Source organism: Ixodes scapularis, unplaced genomic scaffold (genome assembly GCF_016920785.2).
Source record: "Ixodes scapularis isolate PalLabHiFi unplaced genomic scaffold, ASM1692078v2 PGA_scaffold12__126_contigs__length_90152505, whole genome shotgun sequence".
In the NCBI taxonomy this organism is placed as follows: domain Eukaryota; kingdom Metazoa; phylum Arthropoda; class Arachnida; order Ixodida; family Ixodidae; genus Ixodes; species Ixodes scapularis.
Genome location: NW_024609838.1, coordinates 52,830,501 through 52,852,661, shown reverse-complemented (window position 1 = coordinate 52,852,661; position 22,161 = coordinate 52,830,501). Strand labels below are relative to the sequence as shown.

The following is a 22,161-nucleotide window of genomic DNA, read 5'->3' as shown; positions in this document are numbered from 1 at the left end:
CCAAAATTTAACTTGTCTGATAATGCTTCAAGAAGAGGTTGTGTCCCACGTCCCGGCACAAAACCGTATTGGGATTCCGATATTATGTCATATTTTTTGATATAAGAAGACATAACTATATAAATATACTTTTCCAAGATTTGAGCAAGACACGGAAGAATAGATATTGGTCGGTAGTTTTCCACCTGGTCACGTTTGCCTCCCTTGAAAAGAGGTTTAACAATTGAGGTTTTTAATCCTGAAGGAATGACACCCGACTCTATTATTCCGTTAAACATGAGTAGAAGTGTGTCTTGTATGTGCATAAAATTTCTTCGGATGTCGCAGAGGTGAATTCCATCATACCCTGGTGATTTTCTAGGTTTGAGACTTGATAATATAGACTCCAGATCGATCATTGTCATCAGTGGAAGAAATGCAGAAGCTAATTTGGAGTGGGGTAAAAGACTGGGCGGTGTTGTGCTTTGTCTGGCTTTGCCCGAAAACTTGGCGAAAAAGTCATCGAAGGTATTCGCCGTAGCAAGGGAATCGGGTCCGAAAAATTCGCCAAAAGTGTCAACCTGTAAACCAGGTGGCGCGACTCCGCGTAGTTCATTAATCAGTGACCAGGATCTAGCAAAGTTGGACTTTGATTCGCAGAATTGTTTTTGAAAATATTGACGCTTGGCCGAGCGAATAAGTGCGCTTACTCTGTTCCGAAGAGTCCGGAATTCAGCTTGAAGGTTAGAGTTATGAGGTGAGCACCGGCTTCGTCTCCAGGCTATCTCTTTAAGTTGTATAGCAGATAATATATCCTTATTTAACCAACGTAAATTTAAATTTCGTTGTTTGCGAAGAATTACTTTCTTTGATGATTGTGAAAACCGCTTATATAGCTGCACAAAACGGGGGTAAATATCTGAAGGTGGAGCAGATTGCTGAAAAGCATTCCATTCGAAATTAGAGACAAAGTTGTCAAACATTTGTCGATCAAGAATTTCGACCCGATGAATTTTGTTAGAAACTGAAGTCGGCGTATCATGAGGGAATTCTAAATGGCATGCAACAAAATAGTGGTCTGATAATTTGTGAGCAATTACTGCTGCTTTTGTTTTGAAGGATGCCGATCTCAGATTGATGTGGTCAATAGACGCGGTTACAAGTTTGTTTCCTAAAAGCTCTTCTTTTGTTGGGACAGTGATTGCTGGCTCAATGCCATGATCTGCTAGCAGTGTCAGATATTCACAAACTAGAGCCATTGAAGGCTTCAGCAAGTCAATATTAATGTCCCCGACGAGACATAAAGAAGCAGTTGCCGGCAAAGTTTGCAGACTGTTCCGCAGGTCACAAAGAAAATCTGCAGCTTTTTCCGAAGGTGGTCTATAAAATGTAAGTAGATAGAGATCATAGGCAGAAGTAATTATATGCAAAACTTTTGACTCAGCTGAGTTGAATGTTAAACGAAGTTCCGTAAATGATATCTTATTTTTAATGAAGATCGCAATGCCACCTCCGCGCTTATTTTCGCGGGTGTAGAAGACACTTTGGAAGCCTGGTAAAGTGAATTGCCCTACTTCATCCCGATGAATATTGATCTCCGTCAGAACAAAAATATCAGCAATTGGGAGGATAGAAATAATAGCAAGTTGAAATTCATCCCAGTGCTTCCGAATACTTCTAATATTTACGTGGAATAAAGTAAAAGTATGACACGAGGTGGGCTTGAAGGTTTCTATACAGGACTCTAAGTTTTTTAGCTGGAAACAATTAGTCATCGTGGCCTACGCAATTTTTTCCAATGCACCAACGTCAGTGATGCGAATGGGTTGAGAGCTCTGGCTATGTTTTGCAAAGATTCTACCATGTCGGACCCATACGAATTTGAAACCCCTTTCTTTTCCTCTTGATCTTGCCATCCAGAATAGCTTCCGGTTTGCTTCTGTGAGATTATCATTGAAGTATATCCTTGGATGGGAGTCATTAGTAGGTAAGGAGCCTAGGCGTTTGCGACAAGTCATCCAGCGTTCTTTGTGCGGGACTGAACTGAACCGAACCAGGATGGGAGGCACAGCGCCAGGCTTAGCCGGGAGGCGGTGAGCAGCCACTACTTGTGCGGGCTCAAAGCTCTCAACGCTTAGTTGTTCGGCTAGGTCAGTCATAATATGTATAATGTTCTCGCCAGCCGAAACCGGTATGCCGTGTACCTCCAAGTTAGAGAGACGGTGTGCTTGGTCGGAATCATTTTGGTCGGATTTTAATTTTTGGATTTCATTGGATTGATCCGTTACGATAGCTCGTAATGAGCTGGTTTCACTTTGCAGATCCTTGATGAGTTTGTCTTGTGATTGAGTGGACTTCACAAGTGTATCATATGCCTTCGAATAGAAATCAAGAGACGTCTGCATCTCATTGCTGGTGGTTCGCAAAGAGTCGACCGTTTCCTTTAGTAGTAATAAAGCGTCGATCTTAGGGTGGAGTTCGTGAAGAGGGCCCATTGTGTCCTTCCAGGAAACAAGGAGATCGAGTTTGTGGTTGACTGTCGAGAGCTCTGAGGAAAAAGAACCGGATTCGCCTTGAGGCGGTGTGAGGTCGTTTTCAGAATGAGACTTCGGCGGTCCTCCTCGGCATCCTTGACAGCGCCATTTCTCAGCCTTTGAGGCACTCATACCCTTAAAAGTGTTCTCAGATATGCCGGAGCATTTCTTTCCTAGGTGAAACACTTTTGCGCAGTCAGCACACTTAATAAAGCGGCCGTCTATCGGCACAGATTCGGAACAAACGGCACAAAGCACTGTCATGGTATTCGCTTTACAACGAAAAAGAAGATGACGGTAAAGACGAAAGACTGAATCTAGCCAGAATGTAAATAAATGAGACAATTCCAGCTCACCCGCGAAATAAAACCACCGTTACGGCAGAGAGCGTGAAGGGCTGCGGAGTTGCAACAACACCGGCTTGTGAGTCTGAAGAACCTTGACAACAGATCTAATGGCCTCCAGATGGGTCACAGATGTTTGTCTTAGATGAAGCCGTAGCAGAACCGATGTAGCGGTGCCGAACGGGGTACTTGTAGGGCGGCGGCACGGTGGTTCGAAGAACCAATGTGATGGTGGCTGGTCATTTTTGCGTGGATGGGCGAAAGTGCTTCTTAAATCATGTCAGGCGATAGATCCAAGATGGAGGGTGAGTCTTGGCCGTTGGTCATGCAGTGATCCGTTGAAGCGGCATGGATTGATGTCAAGTTGCAGAGAGTGGGAGCTGCAATGGTGTCGTCAGGGCCTTCTTAGGAGCTGATTCCGGCGAGCCAGGACTGACTTTGTAGACTGAGTAGATAATATGGAGTCAAAATGTTGAGCCTTGAAGAATGGCCATCGAATATCGCCCACCTCTTCTTCTTCTTCCAATAATAATAATAATAATAATAATAATAATAATAATTTTATTGCATCTCTTTTGCATGATCAATACATGTATGCGGGTCCGTCGAAGCCAAAAACGGCTTGTATGACTGGACCCGGCAGTGGCGTAGAAATGTGGTACATAGAAACATTCAAAAAGTTACATGCAGACTACCATACACGGTGTCTTGGAGCTGAAGTGCAGCTCACGAAACAAATGACTAATGACGTAAGAAATAAAAACCCAACAGAGCGCTTCTCATGAACAAAAAAAATGTATAACAGCATAAGAGGAAAAGCAAGTGGGCAAACACGCATCTCAAACGCAGAACTAAGATTCGAGAGCATAAATTGTTGCGTCGGCATAGATCATATTGACAACAATAAAAAATGAAAAAAGAAACAACAAAAGCATGTTCGAAAGCATGTTGGCAAACTGAATAACTAAATAACCGGAGTAAAAAAGAATCAACCTTCGCTTTCACAATCCTCAGCCGCACAAAGACAGACAGAGGGAAAGTTAAATTCGCGGAAAACATACCCCATTTCACCCCAAACTGTACCGGAGGCCGGTGCAGTATAATAATAATAATAATAATAATAATAATTTTTTATTCAACATTGAAAATATAACCACTTGAGTCTCGGGTCTGGTCAAAGCAGCAGAGGCTTGTGGGACCAGATCCAGCATTTGGTGTGGCAGACCGGATATATTCGCACGGACTCACATTGCCGTGAACATAGGGAAAAAAAAAACACACACACAAACACATTCAATGTTTCATCAGAGTACAGGCGAAAAGTCAGAGTTGGTGTTTTAGTCGTGTTTGTATGTAGCATTAAGATGTGTCATAAAAAAAAGCACTGGATGGCACACACTTTCGCGCACGAAAATTACGCAAAAATGCAACAATAAATATCGTATTGGAGACACGAATGTATCTTGCTGAGTCAGGCAAATTCACTCAGGGTGTGTTCACACACAAAAAAAATGCACAGGAACAAATAGCAAATTTCACACAATACATCCACAAGTCACGTTGTGTGTCAAAAAAAAAATAAAAAAAATAAGTGCTTTAGTAAAAAAGAAAAGAAAAAAATAATGACGCAAGGGAATATGCAATATGTAAGGACAAAGAATTAAGAGTTAAAAGCAGTAAAGTTCACTGTCTATACACGTCGGACATCGAGCTCCTCAGAAATTTCTTTAATGTCTTGTGTGAAGTAAGGAGAAGCAAAGAATCAGGGACTTCATTAAATATTTTTGGGACATAGAATGAGCGAATACTTTCACCATAATGAGTCGTTATCCGTGGAATTTGAAAACGCGGAGCAGATCTCAGATCACGAAGTGGACTTGACGACACTTTGAACTCACTTCCCCAGAAGTGTCGCCAGATAACAGTTTGGAGAAATAGTGAGTGGAAACAAGGTAACTCGAGAGTGGCAAACAAGTTGTCACAGGATAGAAAATCTTTGCTATATGCGACACTTTTCAAAATTCCTTTTAGAATACGATCAACTCTCAGATGCCAGAACTGAGGACAGTTAAAAAAAACAGTGATGCCGTATCTCAGTATGCTGTAGGCTAACGCGTGCGTAATGCTTTTTTTAAGTGACAATGGTAGAAATCCTTTTATATCGTAAAGCAAGAAAGAAACAGTTCTCAATCGTTGGCATATATAAGACATGTGTGTGTTCCACGAAAGGTCACAGTCAAAGTTAAGGCCTAGGTATTTCACTGAGTCCACATACTCAACAAGTTTACAATTATCACATGAGCAGCTGGAGTCGTGTAGAAACAGTGGAGAAGTCAAACTGACATTTTTTAACGGATTGCTTTAATGGAGGCAGTCGGTGCTTGATTGATTGATTTAATGGAGGCAGTCGGTGGCGAAGCGCTTGAAACAAGCTCATCTCACGCTCTTGTACTTTTTTCATCAGCCACTTCGTTTTGGTGCTGCATCACTCCGGAGTGACCTGGCTTCGAACGTGACAACGTAGGACGGCGTCAGCGCACGGGCATCGGCTGGCTTCTTTCACGCCCACTGAACATCGCCGCACAAGGGTCTTCGACAGCGCATGCTCGGGGTGCCACCCAAGAGGACTTAAAAGCCGGCTTCAACCAGCAGTCCGTGCAGTCGGTGGCGAAGCGCTTGAAACAAGCTCATCTCACGCTCTTGTACTTTTTTCATCAGCCACTTCGTTTTGGTGCTGCATCACTCCGGAGTGACCTGGCTTCGAACGTGACAACGTAGGACGGCGTCAGCGCACGGGCATCGGCTGGCTTCTTTCACGCCCACTGAACATCGCCGCACAAGGGTCTTCGACAGCGCATGCTCGGGGTGCCACCCAAGAGGACTTAAAAGCCGGCTTCAACCAGCAGTCCGTGCAGTCGGTGGCGAAGCGCTTGAAACAAGCTCATCTCACGCTCTTGTACTTTTTTCATCAGCCACTTCGTTTTGGTGCTGCATCACTCCGGAGTGACCTTGCTTCGAACGTGACAACGTAGGACGGCGTCAGCGCACGGGCATCGGCTGGCTTCTTTCACGCCCACTGAACATCGCCGCACAAGGGTCTTCGACAGCGCATGCTCGGGGTGCCACCCAAGAGGACTTAAAAGCCGGCTTCAACCAGCAGTCCGTGCAGTCGGTGGCGAAGCGCTTGAAACAAGCTCATCTCACGCTCTTGTACTTTTTTCATCAGGTGAGAGTGCATTCGTAACCATGTTTTAGCTTGTTATTTTCTGCCACCGACTGAAGTGTTGTACCTGCAATTGTTGTTCAGTATGTCTGGTAGAGCGGAGTGCGCAGCATGTCTGGGAGGTATCGCCGACGATCAAAGGTTTATGTCGTGCTCAGTTTGTAGGAATGGCTATCACTTGGGCCAGGCTTGCGCCGGTATTACCGAAACTTCCTATACCGGCATGGGACAGGTAAAGCGCGATAAGTGGCGATGTAAGACCTGTCGTATACAAGATAACAGGAGCGGTCCTCAGAGCGGAGCAAATTCCTCGCTGAGCGCGTCGCCAGCCAACCCATCAGCCGTGGAGGATCAGATGCAAGCATTTGGCCAGAAACTTGATCTGCTCTTGGCAATGAAAACAAGCATAGACTCTCTTCTCTCACTTCCGGCAAAGGTGGATGAGCTCTTGACGCTGAAACCTACAGTGGAGAGATTAGAAGTCAGCTTGCAAGAGATGGATAACAAGGTGGACGGGCTGACGGCAAACTATAACTCTGTGCTAGAGACCGCAACAGAAAACGAAACTAAGATATCTGAGCTCGAAAAACAACACGGGGAATTAAGTGCGACTGTAAAAGGACAAGCAGAGACGATTCAGGCACTGCAGGAGCAAATCAACAATTCTGAGCAATACGGTCGCCTGGTGAACTTGGAAATTCACGGGCTGCCAAAAACTGCGGAAGAAAATTTGAAACGAATTTTAAGCGATTTGGCAATCAAACTTGGAATATCTAATTTCAAAGACTCGGATATCCAAGCAGCCCACCGTCTTCCTGCTAAGCAGGGATCAATCCCAATAGTTCTGGTTAAGTTCAGCTCACGTGAACTAAAGGATTGTTGGCTCCAGGCCCGTGGCAAACTGCGTGACCTCGCGCGAACAGCAGACGCGCCAAGGCTCTTTTTTAACGACAATCTCACGAGACAGAACAGAGAGCTGTTCTGGATGGTCAGGGAACGAGCAAAGCAAAACCAGTATAAGTTCACGTGGGTGAAGAACGGGAAGATTTTTGTGAAGAAGAGCGAGAACTCGCTAGTGCTGCGCATTAATCGTGTTGCAGATTTGGACGCAGTGGTTTAAGCACAAGCCATGGATTTTTTTTCAATTTCCGAGCTGTTCGTTACTTAAAAATAATTTCGAAGAGCCGTCGAAGTTTTCGTTTAGTTTTTTACATGTTAATATTAGAAGTATCAGAAAATACTGGGACCACTTCATGATTATTGTTCAAGATTTGGACACTGTCATCGATGCTTTTATTCTTACGGAAATAAATGCTACTGAGGATATGATAACTCAGTTTTCTATTCCCGGTTATAATCGTTTTGCCTACACAAGAAGGTCTGGAAGGGGAGGGGGAATATGCGTGTACTTAAAAAGCAGTTGGTTCACTACTAATATTGTGTTAACGATGGCGAATGCGGAACACGTAGGTCTGGAGATTAGCTGCCAAGATTTTTCTCTCATTTTCATTGCCATCTATCGACCCCCGTCCAGCAACGCGAATTTGTTTTTAGAAGAGCTATCTAAAACTTTATCGGAATTCAGCCCAACGGGGCAGTTGTGTTTGTTAGGCGACTTTAATATAAATATAATGGATTCCTCGCGTCATGTAGTGTGTGATTATCTAAACTTATTGGCGACCCACGGTATAGACAGCGTTATACAGGCACCGACGCGGAAGGAATTTTTAGGTGGCAACTTTGTTTCTTCCTGTATTGACCATATTATTCTCCGGATTTTCGACAGCACCGTGAAAGCGGCTGTAATATCAGAAAAATTGGCAGATCATTATTACATAGCCTGTCAGGTAAAACCTAACATCAAGGGGAGGGGCTCGAGCACTACGAAAAGAGAAATAACTATTATTGATCAAGCGCAGTTCGATAAAAAAGTGAATGACTACGACTGGGATGGTCTTTTAACTTCGGTGGAAGCACCAAGTCTATACGATACAATAGTAGGCCTATTCTCGCAATTGTCGTCTTCGTGCAAAAAAAAAGTAATCATTAAAAGGCGCAAGGAGGATCATGAATGGATTACGTCAGACGTCTTAGGTGCTATAAAGTATAAAGATTTTCTCTGGAGACTCTGCAAACGTTCGCCAGGTGATTTAAGTTTAAAGGATGAGTTCAAAATAGCCAGGAACAAGGCGGCCGCCCTGCTCCGTTCTTCTAAACGCAGACATTTCAAGGGAGAATTTCAAAGGCATCGTTTCGATACCGCAAAAACATGGGAGTGCGCAAATCGGGTTCTAGGTAGGACTAAAAAACGTTCTTGTGACGATATGATAAACAAATCTTTTGCGCCTGCTACACAGGAAACAATTGACGAATTCAACGCCTCATTTTCTCGCACATCCGGGGCACTCCAGCCACGTGATGACGCTACTAACATTACCTTGCACAAATATAATGAAGTCTCAGCTTTTCTTCCTCCAATATCGGAAGGGGATCTACGCGATTATTTATTTTCTTTCAAGGAAAGGAAGTCCCCACGTTTTGATGAGATCCGGATGCGCGATCTCCGAAGGAACTTTGGAAAGCTTAAACCTGCACTCCTCGCAATCTTGAACAGGATCATTGACACTGGAGATTGGCCGACAGCAATGAAAACCGCCATTGTTAAGCCACTGTACAAAGGAGGGAAAGTGGATGATGTTAAAAGTTATCGTCCAATATCAATATTATCATGCTTTTCGCAAATTCTAGAGAAACATCTTTCAAAAATAATGACTAGTTTCGTAGAACGGTTTGTTTTATTGTCTGTTCACCAGTACGGTTTCGTTGCGGAACGAGGAACGCGGGCACTTTTGGAAAATCTCAGCGACTGCTTACACGCAGGTTTTGATAATAATATGCTATCTTGTGCAGTCTTTTTGGATGTATCTCAAGCCTTTGACAGCATAAATCACGACATTCTTTTTCACAAACTGTACAGACTAGGTTTCAGGGGCCCTTTTCTTTCAATTCTAAAAGGGTACTGTTCAGGACGGTCCCAGGTGGTGACTTTTAGAGAGCTCAAGAGCAGTAGAGTGTGCCTTACGGCCGGGGTGCCACAAGGCTCAGTTTTGTCGCCTTTATTATTTAATTTATACGTGAATGATTTTCCCTCCGCCATTTCCGAGTGTAGAGTGTTCCAATATGCGGACGATACGCTTCTGGTTTCAAGCCATGCGAATTATGGTGTTGCTATTGAAAAATTACAAAAAGACCTTGTTCTCGCAATGGACTGGTTTCAGTCAAACTTAATCCGAGTGAATTCCTCAAAGACGAAGCTAGTTTGTTTTAAAAACCCACAAAAAAAGGTCGAACTATCGACTACTGTCGCTCTTCACACTTCTAGTTGCAGGTCATGTGATTGCATTCCTCTTCAGCATGTCAATTCAGTAAAGTACTTAGGGATCCATTTTGATAGCGATTTATCGTGGTCTACGCATATGATGCACTTGTGTAAACGGTTAAGAAGTGTTTCGTGCTGTCTTTACAACGTTAAAATGTTCATGCCTTTTACGGTACGAAAGATAATCACACATGCTTTGGCTTATAGTTACATTCGATACGGTATAACCCTCATTGCTAGGTGTTCTCTATTTTGGCGAGATAGAGTTGATTCTTTACTGAAGGGTATTTTAAGAAGTATTGCGTTTGACCGGGCCGAGGTCGCTAGCCCCTGTATATTTAAAGAATTAAAATTGCCGTCTTTTTTGGGGTTATTTAAGGAGACAGTGATACTGCAACACTTTTGGAACTCAAATTTTATAACTCCGTACACTCCAGGCCGACCAATGAGACAATCACTTCGATTTAACATGCCGCGAATTCGAACTAAATATGGGGAACGTACGCGTATTTATTATGTGCCCCATGTATTCAACAGCATGCCAGAGTCCCTGTTTGTCGCCACATCAAGACAAAAACTTAAAAAAGCACTGCGGAATTTAGACCAGTGAACGAGTGCTAGATGGTGGTTTCCTCTTTTCCCTTTGATTGTTTTTTTTTTTCAGGACAGTGCGTATTGTTCTGCAGTGTGATGCCGTCTTTCGCTCATTTTTTCTTGGTCCCTGCTTAAAATGTTTTTTTTTTCCTTGAATAAGTACTTCGATGCTGAGTGAGCATTTTATACTAATGTTACACATACTGAATTTGTCACCTACTGCGCTGAGCCAGGTACACAAGCCCCTGAGGCTTACACCGGCTCGTCATTGTACTTTTTGAAAATGTGTGTATTGGAAAATAAAACTATTCTATTCTATTCTATTCTATTCTATATCAGCTTGGTTTTGGAAGCATTTACACGAAGCTTATTTGCTAAGAACCAGTCCATTATTTTAGTTACATCGGCTTGGAGCACTTCTATTGCACGCTGGTATATAAGATGCTGTGAGAATATGAGAGTATCATCCGCGTATTGGAATAAATTGGAAGTGGTCATTACTGTTTAAATATCGTTTACAAAAATGTTAAATAATAGTGGAGACAAAATGGAGCCCTGTGGAACACCAGAGGTTAAGGAAGCATGAGAACTGCGGACGTTATCTATCGATACGACTTGGGAACGATTCGTGAGAAAACGTTTTAGTAAATCATGGAACGGACCACGAAAGCCCACCCTATGAAGCTTGTCTAAAAGGATGGTGTGGTCAACGGTATCGAATGCCTTGGCGACATCAATGAAGATGGCGCACGTATACATGTTGTTTTCAAAGGACGAGTGTATCATGTCAGAAAAAGTCTCAAGAAGATGAGTGGTACCGCGACCAGCTACGAACCCGTATTGATGCGGCGAGATTATGTTGTACTTCTCAAGAAACCCGGACATAACAACAAAAACATGTTTCTCTAATATCTGGGATATGCAAGAAACTTGGCTTGGTGCACCACCCTTGAAGAGAGGAACAACCAAGGCCTGCTTTAATTCATCAGGTACATGAGCTGTTTTTAGGATATTATTTATAAGAACAAGGAGAACGTTTTTCAGGGAGTCATAATTTCGACATAAGTCACGAACTGTCAGGCCATCAACACCCGCCGACCTAGAGCGTTTGAAACCAAACAGATATGACCACAAATCTGGCTCTGAAAGAGTTGGAAGAAAAGCGGATTCAGAGGTAAACGGAATGTGGGATGTTAGTACATCATCATCATTAGATGAGTGCGTGGTTGAGTTTACAAGAAAATCATTAAAGGCATTGACAGTAGAAGTTAAGTCTGTTCCGAAATGCTTTTTTAATGATTCAGTCGCGCTCGTCTGCATGTGACCACGAAGCTCGTTTACAATCGACCAAGTGTTTTTAGAGTCAGAACGAGCGTCGGAAATCTTTTTAGCATAATAGTTTCTTTTTTCTGATCTAATTCGAGCATTAACCCTATTTCTTTGTATTTTACATTCTATTTCAAGATTAATGTCATTGAGAGAGCGCCGAAATATTTTCCATAATTGTTCTTTACGAGTTATAGCTGCAAGGATATCTGATGTAAGCCAGGCCAATGAAGGTCTACGTTTTTTAACGTGCACAATCGTTGTCGACAAGTTCCGAAATTTTCTATTGATGTCCACGAACGCAGAATACATGTTCATGTTGTTAACGGAGGATATAAATTTGCTCCAGTCATAGTTCTTAATGAACCGATCGAAAGTACCAAAATCAAGTCTCTCCAAACGAAACGTACTCTCAATGTTATGAACTATTCTTGAATGAAAAACGCATTTGCAAGCAATAAAGTAGTGATCCGCGAGCTTTTGTAGAACGACAGCGGAGTGGACAGAAGAATCGGAAGATCTAATATTTATATGATCTAAGCAGGAAGAAACGAGGTTCCCGTTTAACACTTGTTCTCGGGTAGGACGGTTAATGGTAGGTATTATCCCGAATTCATCAAGTAGTGATAGATAATCACAAACAGATGATTTGGATGTCTTGAGGATGTCAATATTTTTATCTCCTACCAAAAGTAACTGTGCTTCGTTTGATAGTTTTCCTAGACTTTGTTTTAACTCCTCTAAGAAGTATGGGCAGTTCGACGATGGAGGTCGATAGAGTGCTAGCAAGCAAACTGTGTGTTTAGAATTAGAAATACTAAACATCAAGCTTTCTGAGTGGTTAAATTGGATATCGATTTGAGTTGTCATCCACGTGTCTTTTATAAACACACCAATTCCGCCTCCTCGAGTAGATGAACGAGTATAAAATAAGTTTTGAAATCTTTCCAGTTTAAACTGACACAGATTATCAGCGCTGACATTTATTTCGGTTAACACAATTGCATCAATATGGTCACGTACTTCATCAACAATTATCTTAAATTCGTCCCGGTATTTTCGAATACTGCGAATGTTTACGTGTAAAACTGTGAAAGACTCGGAGGAAGAAGAAGAAAATGATTCGTTAAACGAAAGGAAATTCGCATGCTGTAAAAAACTAGCCATGCCGTCTATGCCATGAGGTCCAGGTCACTTTTCTGCTGAATTCGTACAGGTGGAGAGCCCACTTCTTTTCTGGTGAATATTCTTGCATTTTTTACCCATACAAATTTGTAGCCTCACTCTCGTGCACGAGAGCGAGCTAGCCAGAAAAGTTCCTTGTTAGTCTTCGTTAAGCTATCATTGAAATACAGTTTCTCTGGTGGGCCGCCACGTGACAATAGGCTGAGCTTGCCACGTGCCTGCACCCATCTGCCTTTAGCGGTGACGGATGCAAACTTTACCACCATAGGTGGGCTTACCGCTCGTTTTCCCTGTAGCCTGTAAACGGAGACCACGTCGGATGGTTGGTGTCCCCCAATTCCAAGCCTCTCTGCGAGCCCCCCCAGGACGGAAGGCAAAGACTCGCCGGGTGTGACACTTAATCCATGACTTTACATATCTTGGAGGCGACTACGTTGTTCTGCGTCGTTCATCTCCGTGTGCAGGCTTTGAATAGTCTGTGCCTGCTCGGAAACCGTGGTCTTCAGTGCCCACACCTCCGACCGAAGCTCATGTATGTCCGTCGCGTGGGTAGACACCTTGGCTAGAAGGTTATCGTACTTCTCCGCCAAGAAAGAGATTGAGGTTTGAACCACTTCTACAGACGCCTTCATCAGGTCAATGGAAGGTTTCAATGATAAAAGCTCATTCACTTTCCCGGGAAGCACGAGCAGGGAGTCTAATTTTTGGTTCATGGCCAGAATCTGCGCCGCGAGGGAGGTGGATTCGTTCATCGAGATCGCGTCAGAACTCACGTCGACCTCGTCTGTACCAGAACAAGTGCTCTTAGAGCGGCAAGCTTTACACCTCCATTTTTCTTTTCTGTCGGGGCTCATGGCAGCAAACGTGGACTCGGCGATGCCAGAACACGTTTTCCCCAGATGATAGTCCTTCGCGCAAACTGAGCACGTCATGTGACGGCCGTCCTGGGAAATGCATTTTTTGCAGGCGTCACAAAGAATAGACATGGTTATAGGTTTATGCGAGTATAGGGAAATATGCCAAAGAAACGTAAGCACACCCAAAAAAGCGACACCGACTAAGCAGTATATCGTGCACAGCTTGAACGGACACCGAGAAAAAAGGTATTCGCAGTGCACTGGTGGTCGGTTACCGGCAATGAAGGGATGATCGCTGAAAGGCCTAGGGTTGGCTTTGCACCAGGTTGCAGATGATCGCAGTGCCTCATAAACGGGTATAGATGGAGGCCGTTGACATCAAAGCGAGTTGTGCTGGAAAACCTTATTCAGGTACCAGACTCGGTGGTGTGATGCCTGCCACACATAAATAATAATAATAATAATAATAATAATAATAATAATAATAATAATAAATTTATTTACGCAGGATGTATTCAGGACGGCACTAGGCAGGTTCGTCGAAGCCAGCAGGGGCTTGTAGGACTGAACCTAAGTAGCAGTGGTAAATAAGAGAGTTTTGGTAAATAATAAAATAAAGCAGAAAAAACACCACATGGTTTCTTCAGTTGTGAAAACGACACAAAAATGTCAGTCAGAAAGTTATTGTCAGAGTCAAGGAAAAATATACATTACAAATATCAGCTATTTTTCTAGTAGAAGGGAAAAAAAAGAGGTATGGTTAAGTTCCAGTCGTATCGTATAAGAACTTGATGATAAAAGGAGTCATACACATGCACACACACGCAGATACGCGCACACACAAATACACAGATATTACTGCATTACACTTCACAAAAAAAATGTTGACTCGAAAAAAGATTCACGTGAGGAAGCAGCACCAATTATGACGAAACCAAAAATGAGATATTATAAGGCCTCTTCATCGATGGAAAGTGTCCGGAGTGCCTTTTTGAGTTTCTTTTTGGAAGTAATCTCTGAAAGGCTTGGGGGCAATAGGTTAAAAATCGGAGGTACGTAGTACGAACGCATATTTTTGCTGTAGCGGGTATAACAAATCGGAGTGAGGAATCTTGAAGCTTTACGCAAGTTTCGTGAGATGGGGCGTGGAGATTTAAAATCGTCTTTCCAGTTGTAATTGAGCACCACTGTTTCCAGAAATAGGGACTGAAAAGTTGGCATTGATAGTGTTTGAAAAAGATGTAAATCCGAAAAATCACGCTTGTACCCCACGCTTCTGAGTATTCCCCTCAGGACACTGTTGATTTTCTTTTGCCATAGTTTGGAGCATTTACCAAAAATAGTTATGCCATACCGCAAATTGGAGTAGGCTAATGCATAAGTTACGCGCTTGCGTAGAATGAAAGGCATGAATGCTTTGGTATTATAAAGCAGACAGGAAATACTTCGTAACTTAGCACATAGTTTCGTGAGATGCGAGTTCCATGAAAGATCGGAATCAAAATGTATTCCGAGATATTTAACAGTGTCGGAATATGGAACTTCATTACAATAACATAGGGAACAGTGGGACGAATGGAGATAAAGATAAATAATAATAATAATAATAATAATAATAATAATAATAATAATAATAATAATAATAATAATAATAATAATAATATTAATAAATGTATTTAATAAAACTAGCATGTACACGTCACAAGTCAGGTTCGTCAAAGCCATCCAGGACTTGTATGACTGAACCTATCTGCAGTGGCCTCAAAAATAACTATGCCACGTACTAAAAAAAAAGTTTGAGTCAGTTCCAATAACATTTGTGACACTTATTACACTTAGACTCAAGGGAAAACACGTATACACACACCTACACATATGCGCAAACACGCAAGCCGGTCATTGTCACCAATGAAATGTCTTGATAGATGTTATGTTCTTGGTGTTGTGGTTCTTGAAGCAGGAAGACTGGGTGTTGTAAGTCGTGTTGATTTGCTCAAGCATAAACCAAATAAAATAAAAATAATAAAATCTGGTGTTCAACATTCTTTATAGAACTGGAAGGGAATTGTGAATTAAAATTGTGACGGTTTACAGGGCCTCGTTGGTAGATAAAAGATGGCGAAGCGCTTTTTTGAGTTTCTTTTTGGATGTGAAGTCGAAGAATTCGGAAGGTAAAGAATTGAATATCTGAGGGACATAAAAATATCGCAGGTTCTTGCCATAGCGGGTGTAATATACTGGAACAAGAAACCGTGAAACCGTTCTCAGTTCTCGTGTATTAGGTCGAGGTGCTTTAAAATCCTTTGTCCAATAGTGACTTCGTATTTATTATAATACTTATAATAAATATAATAATTATAATAATATAAAATAATAATAATAATAATATTAATAATAATAATAATAATAATAAGCTTCTTCTCCTGTTATACGTTGCTTGATAACCTTTGTTTGCTGATTGGAATCTGCATCAACTCGTCCATCTGGTCCTTCAAACAAACGGTGTTCAGTATCTTAATTCGACTTGATTTCTTATTTGTGAATACATGTAATTGCTTAATCATTCACTGGATATCTGCTTTAAGTTTTTATTTTTTTGCTAAAAAAATGTACGTATTTTTTAGGTTTTTTTTTTTTTTGAATAACAGGTTGTGTTTTGTGGCTCAGTAAAACAGGTTGTTTTGAGAAACTCAAGATCGTGTACAGCCGACAATACACCAGTGATGTAAATACAGGGGAGGCGGAAGAAGCGTCCCCCCCCCCCCCTCCCCCTCCAGCTTAGAAAATATTCCTGGCTGCGTCGCTAAATGAGCATAAAAGGCACTGCGTTTTTTGCCTTATCAACATTCACACAAATCGAAGGAGGGAGGAGCTGCTTCATCTGAAAACTTTCAGTTTTGAGATGAAGCAGCTCCTCCCATCTCTTTCCACTTTTGCAGAGCGAACGCTCGGGAGGAGCCGACCCCCTCCCCAGCGTTTACTTTCAACCTGCCAACGAGTATGGCTGTATTTTTTTTTTTTTTTTTGTGGACCTTCCAGATCGCTACAGCTTCAGTGCATACAGCGGTGTAATCCACTCGCTAACTTGCTGTGCGTGTCTAAACAGAAGACATGTTTCCCTCCGGAGCGGGACCGGCGGCCGAGTGGGCTAGAGCACACCAGCTCGGAGCACGCGGAGCGAAAGCTTGCGCAACAGAACCCAGGGATCCTGGGTTCAATCCGCACCCCTGCCCGTTTCGATCTGGATGAGCATCGTACCGGCGTGCGGTCGTGTATCACTACTGCGTGATGCACGTTAAAGACCCCAGGCTAGTGGTTGTACTGCACCGGCTAAATTGCTCATCTACCGCGAGTGACTCGTGGCAACTTTAAATGGCTGACCAACTACACGCTGTAAAAATATCCCCATAACCCCATTTGCTATTTTTTCTCTGCAGAAGTTACGCTAACGTTGATGACGTAGAACAAATTAGTTCTGAACACGTCGACGCGTGCACCGCCGAAACGTGCCCCACATGTCCTACACTTCGTTTCACGCTCAGTGCGAGCGAAAGCAATGTAAGGTCGATGTTGACACGTCACGAGCTCACCTTCGCTCGTATTTATGGTGAAAGAGAGAATGAAGAGTCATAGAACCGATACAAATCATAGATGTAATCTATGTTTTGTATGTAGATAGTGTAATAGATGGCAGGGTACATCTATGTCATCTATGTTTTGACTGCCTAAGCTAAGCCTATTTCGTATTTACAAATTCTGATAAGTATGAGTCCAAGTGGAACCTATCCAAACGCGGATTAAAATCCGGCTTGCTTAATTTTGAGATGAAAATAAAAATGTAAATAAATACTTACATTCGCGGTACCCCTTACTTTGTTTCGATTCCTTACATCAGTGAATGCGTTTTCCGCGGAATAAACTTCTTTTTTATGTACTTGATCACTAGCGCCACTTGCACATACAACGTTTTCGCTTTACACCACGCGTGGCCAAGGCTTTCGTAACTTGTGGTGCGGTCCGTGCGGACCGCATTCCACGTGTGTTGGCGGTGTAAGGTGAGTCAGATGGGTCGTTCCCGCTTTAAATAAATACTAAAAATCAGTTTCTCATACTGCGGCACTAAGCGTTGACGTTGGTGCAGCGAGAGCAGCCTTGCCTCTTCTTGAACTTAGAAATACCAGCCAACATCTAAGCCTTTCTCGTGTCGGAAGTTTTGCGTGTCGCGTTTCATTTGAAAAAACTAAAGGCTTAGCACATGTCGGTTTTAGGAAGCATTTTTTATGCTTGAAGATTCTGAGGCAAGTTCGCTTTCGCGAAGAAAACGCACCACCAGGATGCAATTACGTAGCATGTGAAACTGATATTTGTTGTTTATTTAAAGGTGGGACGATCAATTTGACTGAAGCACCCGGTTATTCTTTTCAGTCTGGAAAAAATTCGGGGTCTCAGCAAACGGAAAATTGAACACGCGCGCTCAACGCCGCTGCAATGTACGCAGATTTAGTTGAGCAGCATGTTTTTCACATATTTTTTCTTGAAGCGCCGACTGATTTGCGATTAGTTAATTTGTTCTAAAATAAACACCGGCCTCTGGAATTTGATGAAATGTGTTCTATTGTTTTTTTTTTCTAATTTACACATCCAGTGCAACAGTTTGTTTTTGGCGTTTTTGTGAAATCAGACATGGGGTGCTGTTTTGCGGACCCTGCTTGCGGTTGCGATGTACTGTCGGCACGGCCGTGTCAATAAAGCCCGACGATCGCGTCACGCCGGCAAGCGCAATATTCTTGAAAAGGAGGAAACGGTTCCTGGCCAAAGGTCTAAGCGCAGATTCTCGTGTACGAAGCTGTACGTCACTCGCTTTGTGATAATAGCGTGAGAGTCAAATTTAAGCGCAACGTAAGAACGGATATTAAGTTGATGTAAGTAAAAGTGGCCGTATCGAGTACTTCAGGGTTCGATGTCAAGCAAGTTCCAGACAAAAAATAATGAACGACGGTAATTGCCCGTCGTACCTTCGCTCGCTGATCTTGCAAAAATAAACGATTCCCGAAACCAGTGGCGTCACGAGGGTCAGCGGCACTCGCGGCGGTAGCCCGCCGCGACACCCCCCTCCTCAACCCCCCCCCCCCCCCCCCGAGCTCCGCTCGTGCGTGGCCGCGTAACTCGCCGCTCCCCCCCCCCCCCCCCTCCGCTCTCGCGTGGCCCGCTGCGCCCCCCCCCCCTCCCCCCGCATCCCGCCGCGACACCCCCCTGAGCGCTGCACCCGGGCGCGGTCCCCCACCTTGTGACGCCACTGCCAGAAACCACTCCCCCGCAGTTCCGTGGAATCCTGGGGCAAGTGAATACACTGAATCGCCACAAAATCCTTAAATCTTGGCAGCCGCCTGTCTAACCTGGTCGGCTCGGACCAGGACAATACAAGGAACGCCGAGGAAATCACTTCCCTGGCAGTTACGTAGAATCCCGGGGCCAATGACCACGCTGAAGCGCCACTAAGAATTCAATGTTGGTGGCCGCCTGTCTACCCCGGTCGGCTCGGACCAACAAGATACAAGGAACGCCACGGGAATCCCTCCCCTGGCAGTTCCGTAAAATCCTGGGGCCAATGAACACACTGAAGCGCCAATGTTGGCGGCCGCCTGTCTACCCTGGTCTGCTCGGACCAAGAAAAGACGAGGAACGCCAAGGAAATCCCTTCCCTGGCAGTTCCGTGGCATACCGGTGCCCGGGAAAAACGGTGAGACGCCAGGCTGGCAGTTCACCGAATTCCCTGGGCGGTCCCGGTCCAGTCTACTACGGCCAAGGCCCCATCCTGGCCCCAGCTAGCCCAAGCAAGTGTGCTGCTTGGGACGCTTCTCTCTAAGGTTGGGGTTCTTTCTTCCCGGTCTTTGACAACTCCCGAAAACAAAGCGAAATAAGCATTAAAGTTGTTTGCGAGTGAAAATGCATCGCGTCCAAAACAGATCTCCAATTCGGAGGTTGCCCGTACAGGAATCCCGCGGAGTTCGTTTATAAGACTCCATGTCTCGGCAAATCGACCAGATGATTGAAGAAATTTCTTTTTGTAATCTCTTCTTTCAGCCGAACGCAACATGGCGTTGGCGCGGCTTCTGGCCATCTTAAAGTCTTGTGTTAGTCCTTAATAATTATAATAATAATAATAATAATATTATTAATAATAATAAAGTTTTATTGGAACACGCATTTAACAAGGCAGATACACGGGCCTGTCAAAGCCAGAAGCGACTTGTGGGACAGTACCCTACAATTCATGCTTGAAAGAGTCCCCGCAAACAAGAAGTTCACAGCTCAAATTCAATTACAGATGCAGAACAATGTAGGTGATGATGGTCATTCCAACATATGCAAACAGAAACATGCAGTCACAACATCTCCCTAATACCTTGAAGTGATTCTTTCAATTTTTTTAAAGAGTCCACAGCATAGATATCATCTGGTAAATTGTTGAAAATAAATGGAACGTAAAAATTTCGCACTCTTTTTCCGTACTTTGTTTCTACGAAAGGCACTTCAAACCGCTCAACACGCCAAAGAGGTCTACATAAGACACGAGGTACCTTAAAAGTATCGCTCCAGAAGTATTTTAGAACAACCGTTTGTACAAGTAAAGGATAAAAAAAAAAAGGCAAACCCAAGCATGTTAGCATTTCTTCTTCAGTTTGTGACGTTGCACCGTACATTATGCTTTTAAATATTCCTTTTAAAACTGAGTCAATTTTTTTGCCCCATAGTCCTGGGCTGTGACCAAAAATAGTTATTCCGTAGCGTAATACACTGTATGCTAAAGCGTGAGTTATTGTCTTTTTGGTTGAAATGGGTATTAGAGATTTGGCATTATACAGAAAACAGGATACTTTTCGCAGTTTTCTACAAAGTTGGGATAATTGGGCTTTCCACGACAAGTCACTCTCAAATTGTATTCCTAGATAGTTAACTTGATCAACATAAGACACAGGACGACAGTCGCAAGGTGTACACCGAGATGTATGCATATAAAGTGGATAATCGGTAGTTATAAGTTTAAGTGGATTATGAAAGCAAACAAGCTTAGTTTTATGTATATTGATCGTGAGACAATTAGCTCTAAACCAGTCATGTAGGTGACAAGTGTCGTCTTGGAGTAAAGTGATTCCTGCAACATAATCAAGGTGTTGCGATAGCAATACCGTGTCATCAGCGTATTGAAATAATTTACATGAGGAAACTGCCCTGGACATATCGTTTACAAAGATGTTAAAAAGGAGAGGGGACAAAACGGATCCCTGAGGAACCCCAGCTTTTAAGCTAACTTTGGAGCCTCGGATATTCGCTATGGAAACTAGTTGTGTCCTTCCCGACAAAAAGTTCTGAAGTAGTGAAGGGAATGGGCCGCGGAATCCAATGTTTTGCAATTTAGTTAGTAAAATATTATGACTCACGGTATCGAATGCCTTTGCCACATCAATAAAAAGTGCGCAAGCAACCTGATGCTTCTCAAAGGTATGATTCAATTCATCAGCAAAATCTTCTAGAAGTGGCTGGGTCCCACGTCCACTGACAAACCCATATTGAGTTGGCGATAGAATGTTAAAGCGATCAAGAAACCCCGTCATAGATTGAAGGATATGTTTTTCTAAGATCTGGATTATACAGGGCAAAATAGAAATTGGGCGGTAATTGTCAAGCTTTTTGCGCTCTCCTCCTTTAAATAAAGGCTTTACAAGTGCAGTTTTTAAATCATCTGGGATAATCCCGGAAGAAATAAAACCATTTAACATATAAAGAAGCACGTGTTTTATAGAGTTATAATTGCGTTGCAGGTATTCTGCATTGATGCCACCTATGCCAGGCGCCTTGTTTGTTTTGAAACTGAAAAGCCAAGTTCGTAGATCAAGCTCGGTCATTTGAGGAAGGAAAGCAGAGGAAACATTAGACTCTAGGTATTCTGTAGAGAACGTAGCATCGTTAGGCGCTACTCCAGAAAATTTAGCAAAAAACTTGTTGAAATCCTCAGCCAATGTCGTATTAAGATCAAATACTTTCTCAAGTGAATCATCAATGGATCTCCTAACACCAGAGCCACGCAACTGATTTAGTAAACGCCAAGTTTCACGAATATTTGACCTTACCTTCAAAAATCTCTCTCGGAAGTATTTTCTCTTAGCGCACCGGATAAGCGCATTTACACGATTTCGCGTAGCGCGGAATTCTATTTTTAACTGAACATTTTTAGGAGAACGTCCGCATTTAGCCCATAAAGCATCTTTATACTTAATGCATGACAATATATCCCCTGTTAACCACACTTGTGCATTTTGACGCCGCCTGACAGTAATAATCTTTTTTGATTGCTCCCTGAAAGAGCCGAATTGATTTCTAAACGTACTGTAAATTTCAACGAAGTGTTGAATGGACAACAAACTATCCCAATTATAGGCCTTAACTAACTTATCAAACCTTACTTTATCAATTATTTCCTCTTTTTGTTGTTTCTGTTTTTGTTTTAACGCTAAGTTTTGATGTAAGTTTACACGCAACAAAGTAATGGTCCGCTAGTTTTTGTTCTATTACAGCTGACTGCGCAACGACATTTGCGGCGCGTACGCTAATATGGTCAAGACATGAAGCAACGAGATGATCACCCAGAAGTTTCTCTCGAGTCGGAGCTAGAATCAGTTCCTCTAGACCAAACTCCGCTAATAAATTCAGATAGTCACAAACAAGGAAGTTAATGGGT

At 43.0% G+C, this 22,161-nt stretch overlaps 1 protein-coding gene across 1 annotated transcript; it reads right to left on the bottom strand.

The window, feature by feature from the left end:
- Window positions 1–14,486: 14,486 nt before the first annotated feature.
- On the bottom strand, window positions 14,487–20,647 carry LOC120837087 (the record flags this gene model as incomplete). The annotated part of the gene is made up of 2 exons (XM_040206263.1): window positions 14,487–14,995; window positions 20,431–20,647. Coding segments are annotated over 2 exons (726 nt in total), but the record flags the coding sequence as incomplete, so codon positions are not given.
- Between the last annotated feature and the right edge of the window lie 1,514 nt (window positions 20,648–22,161).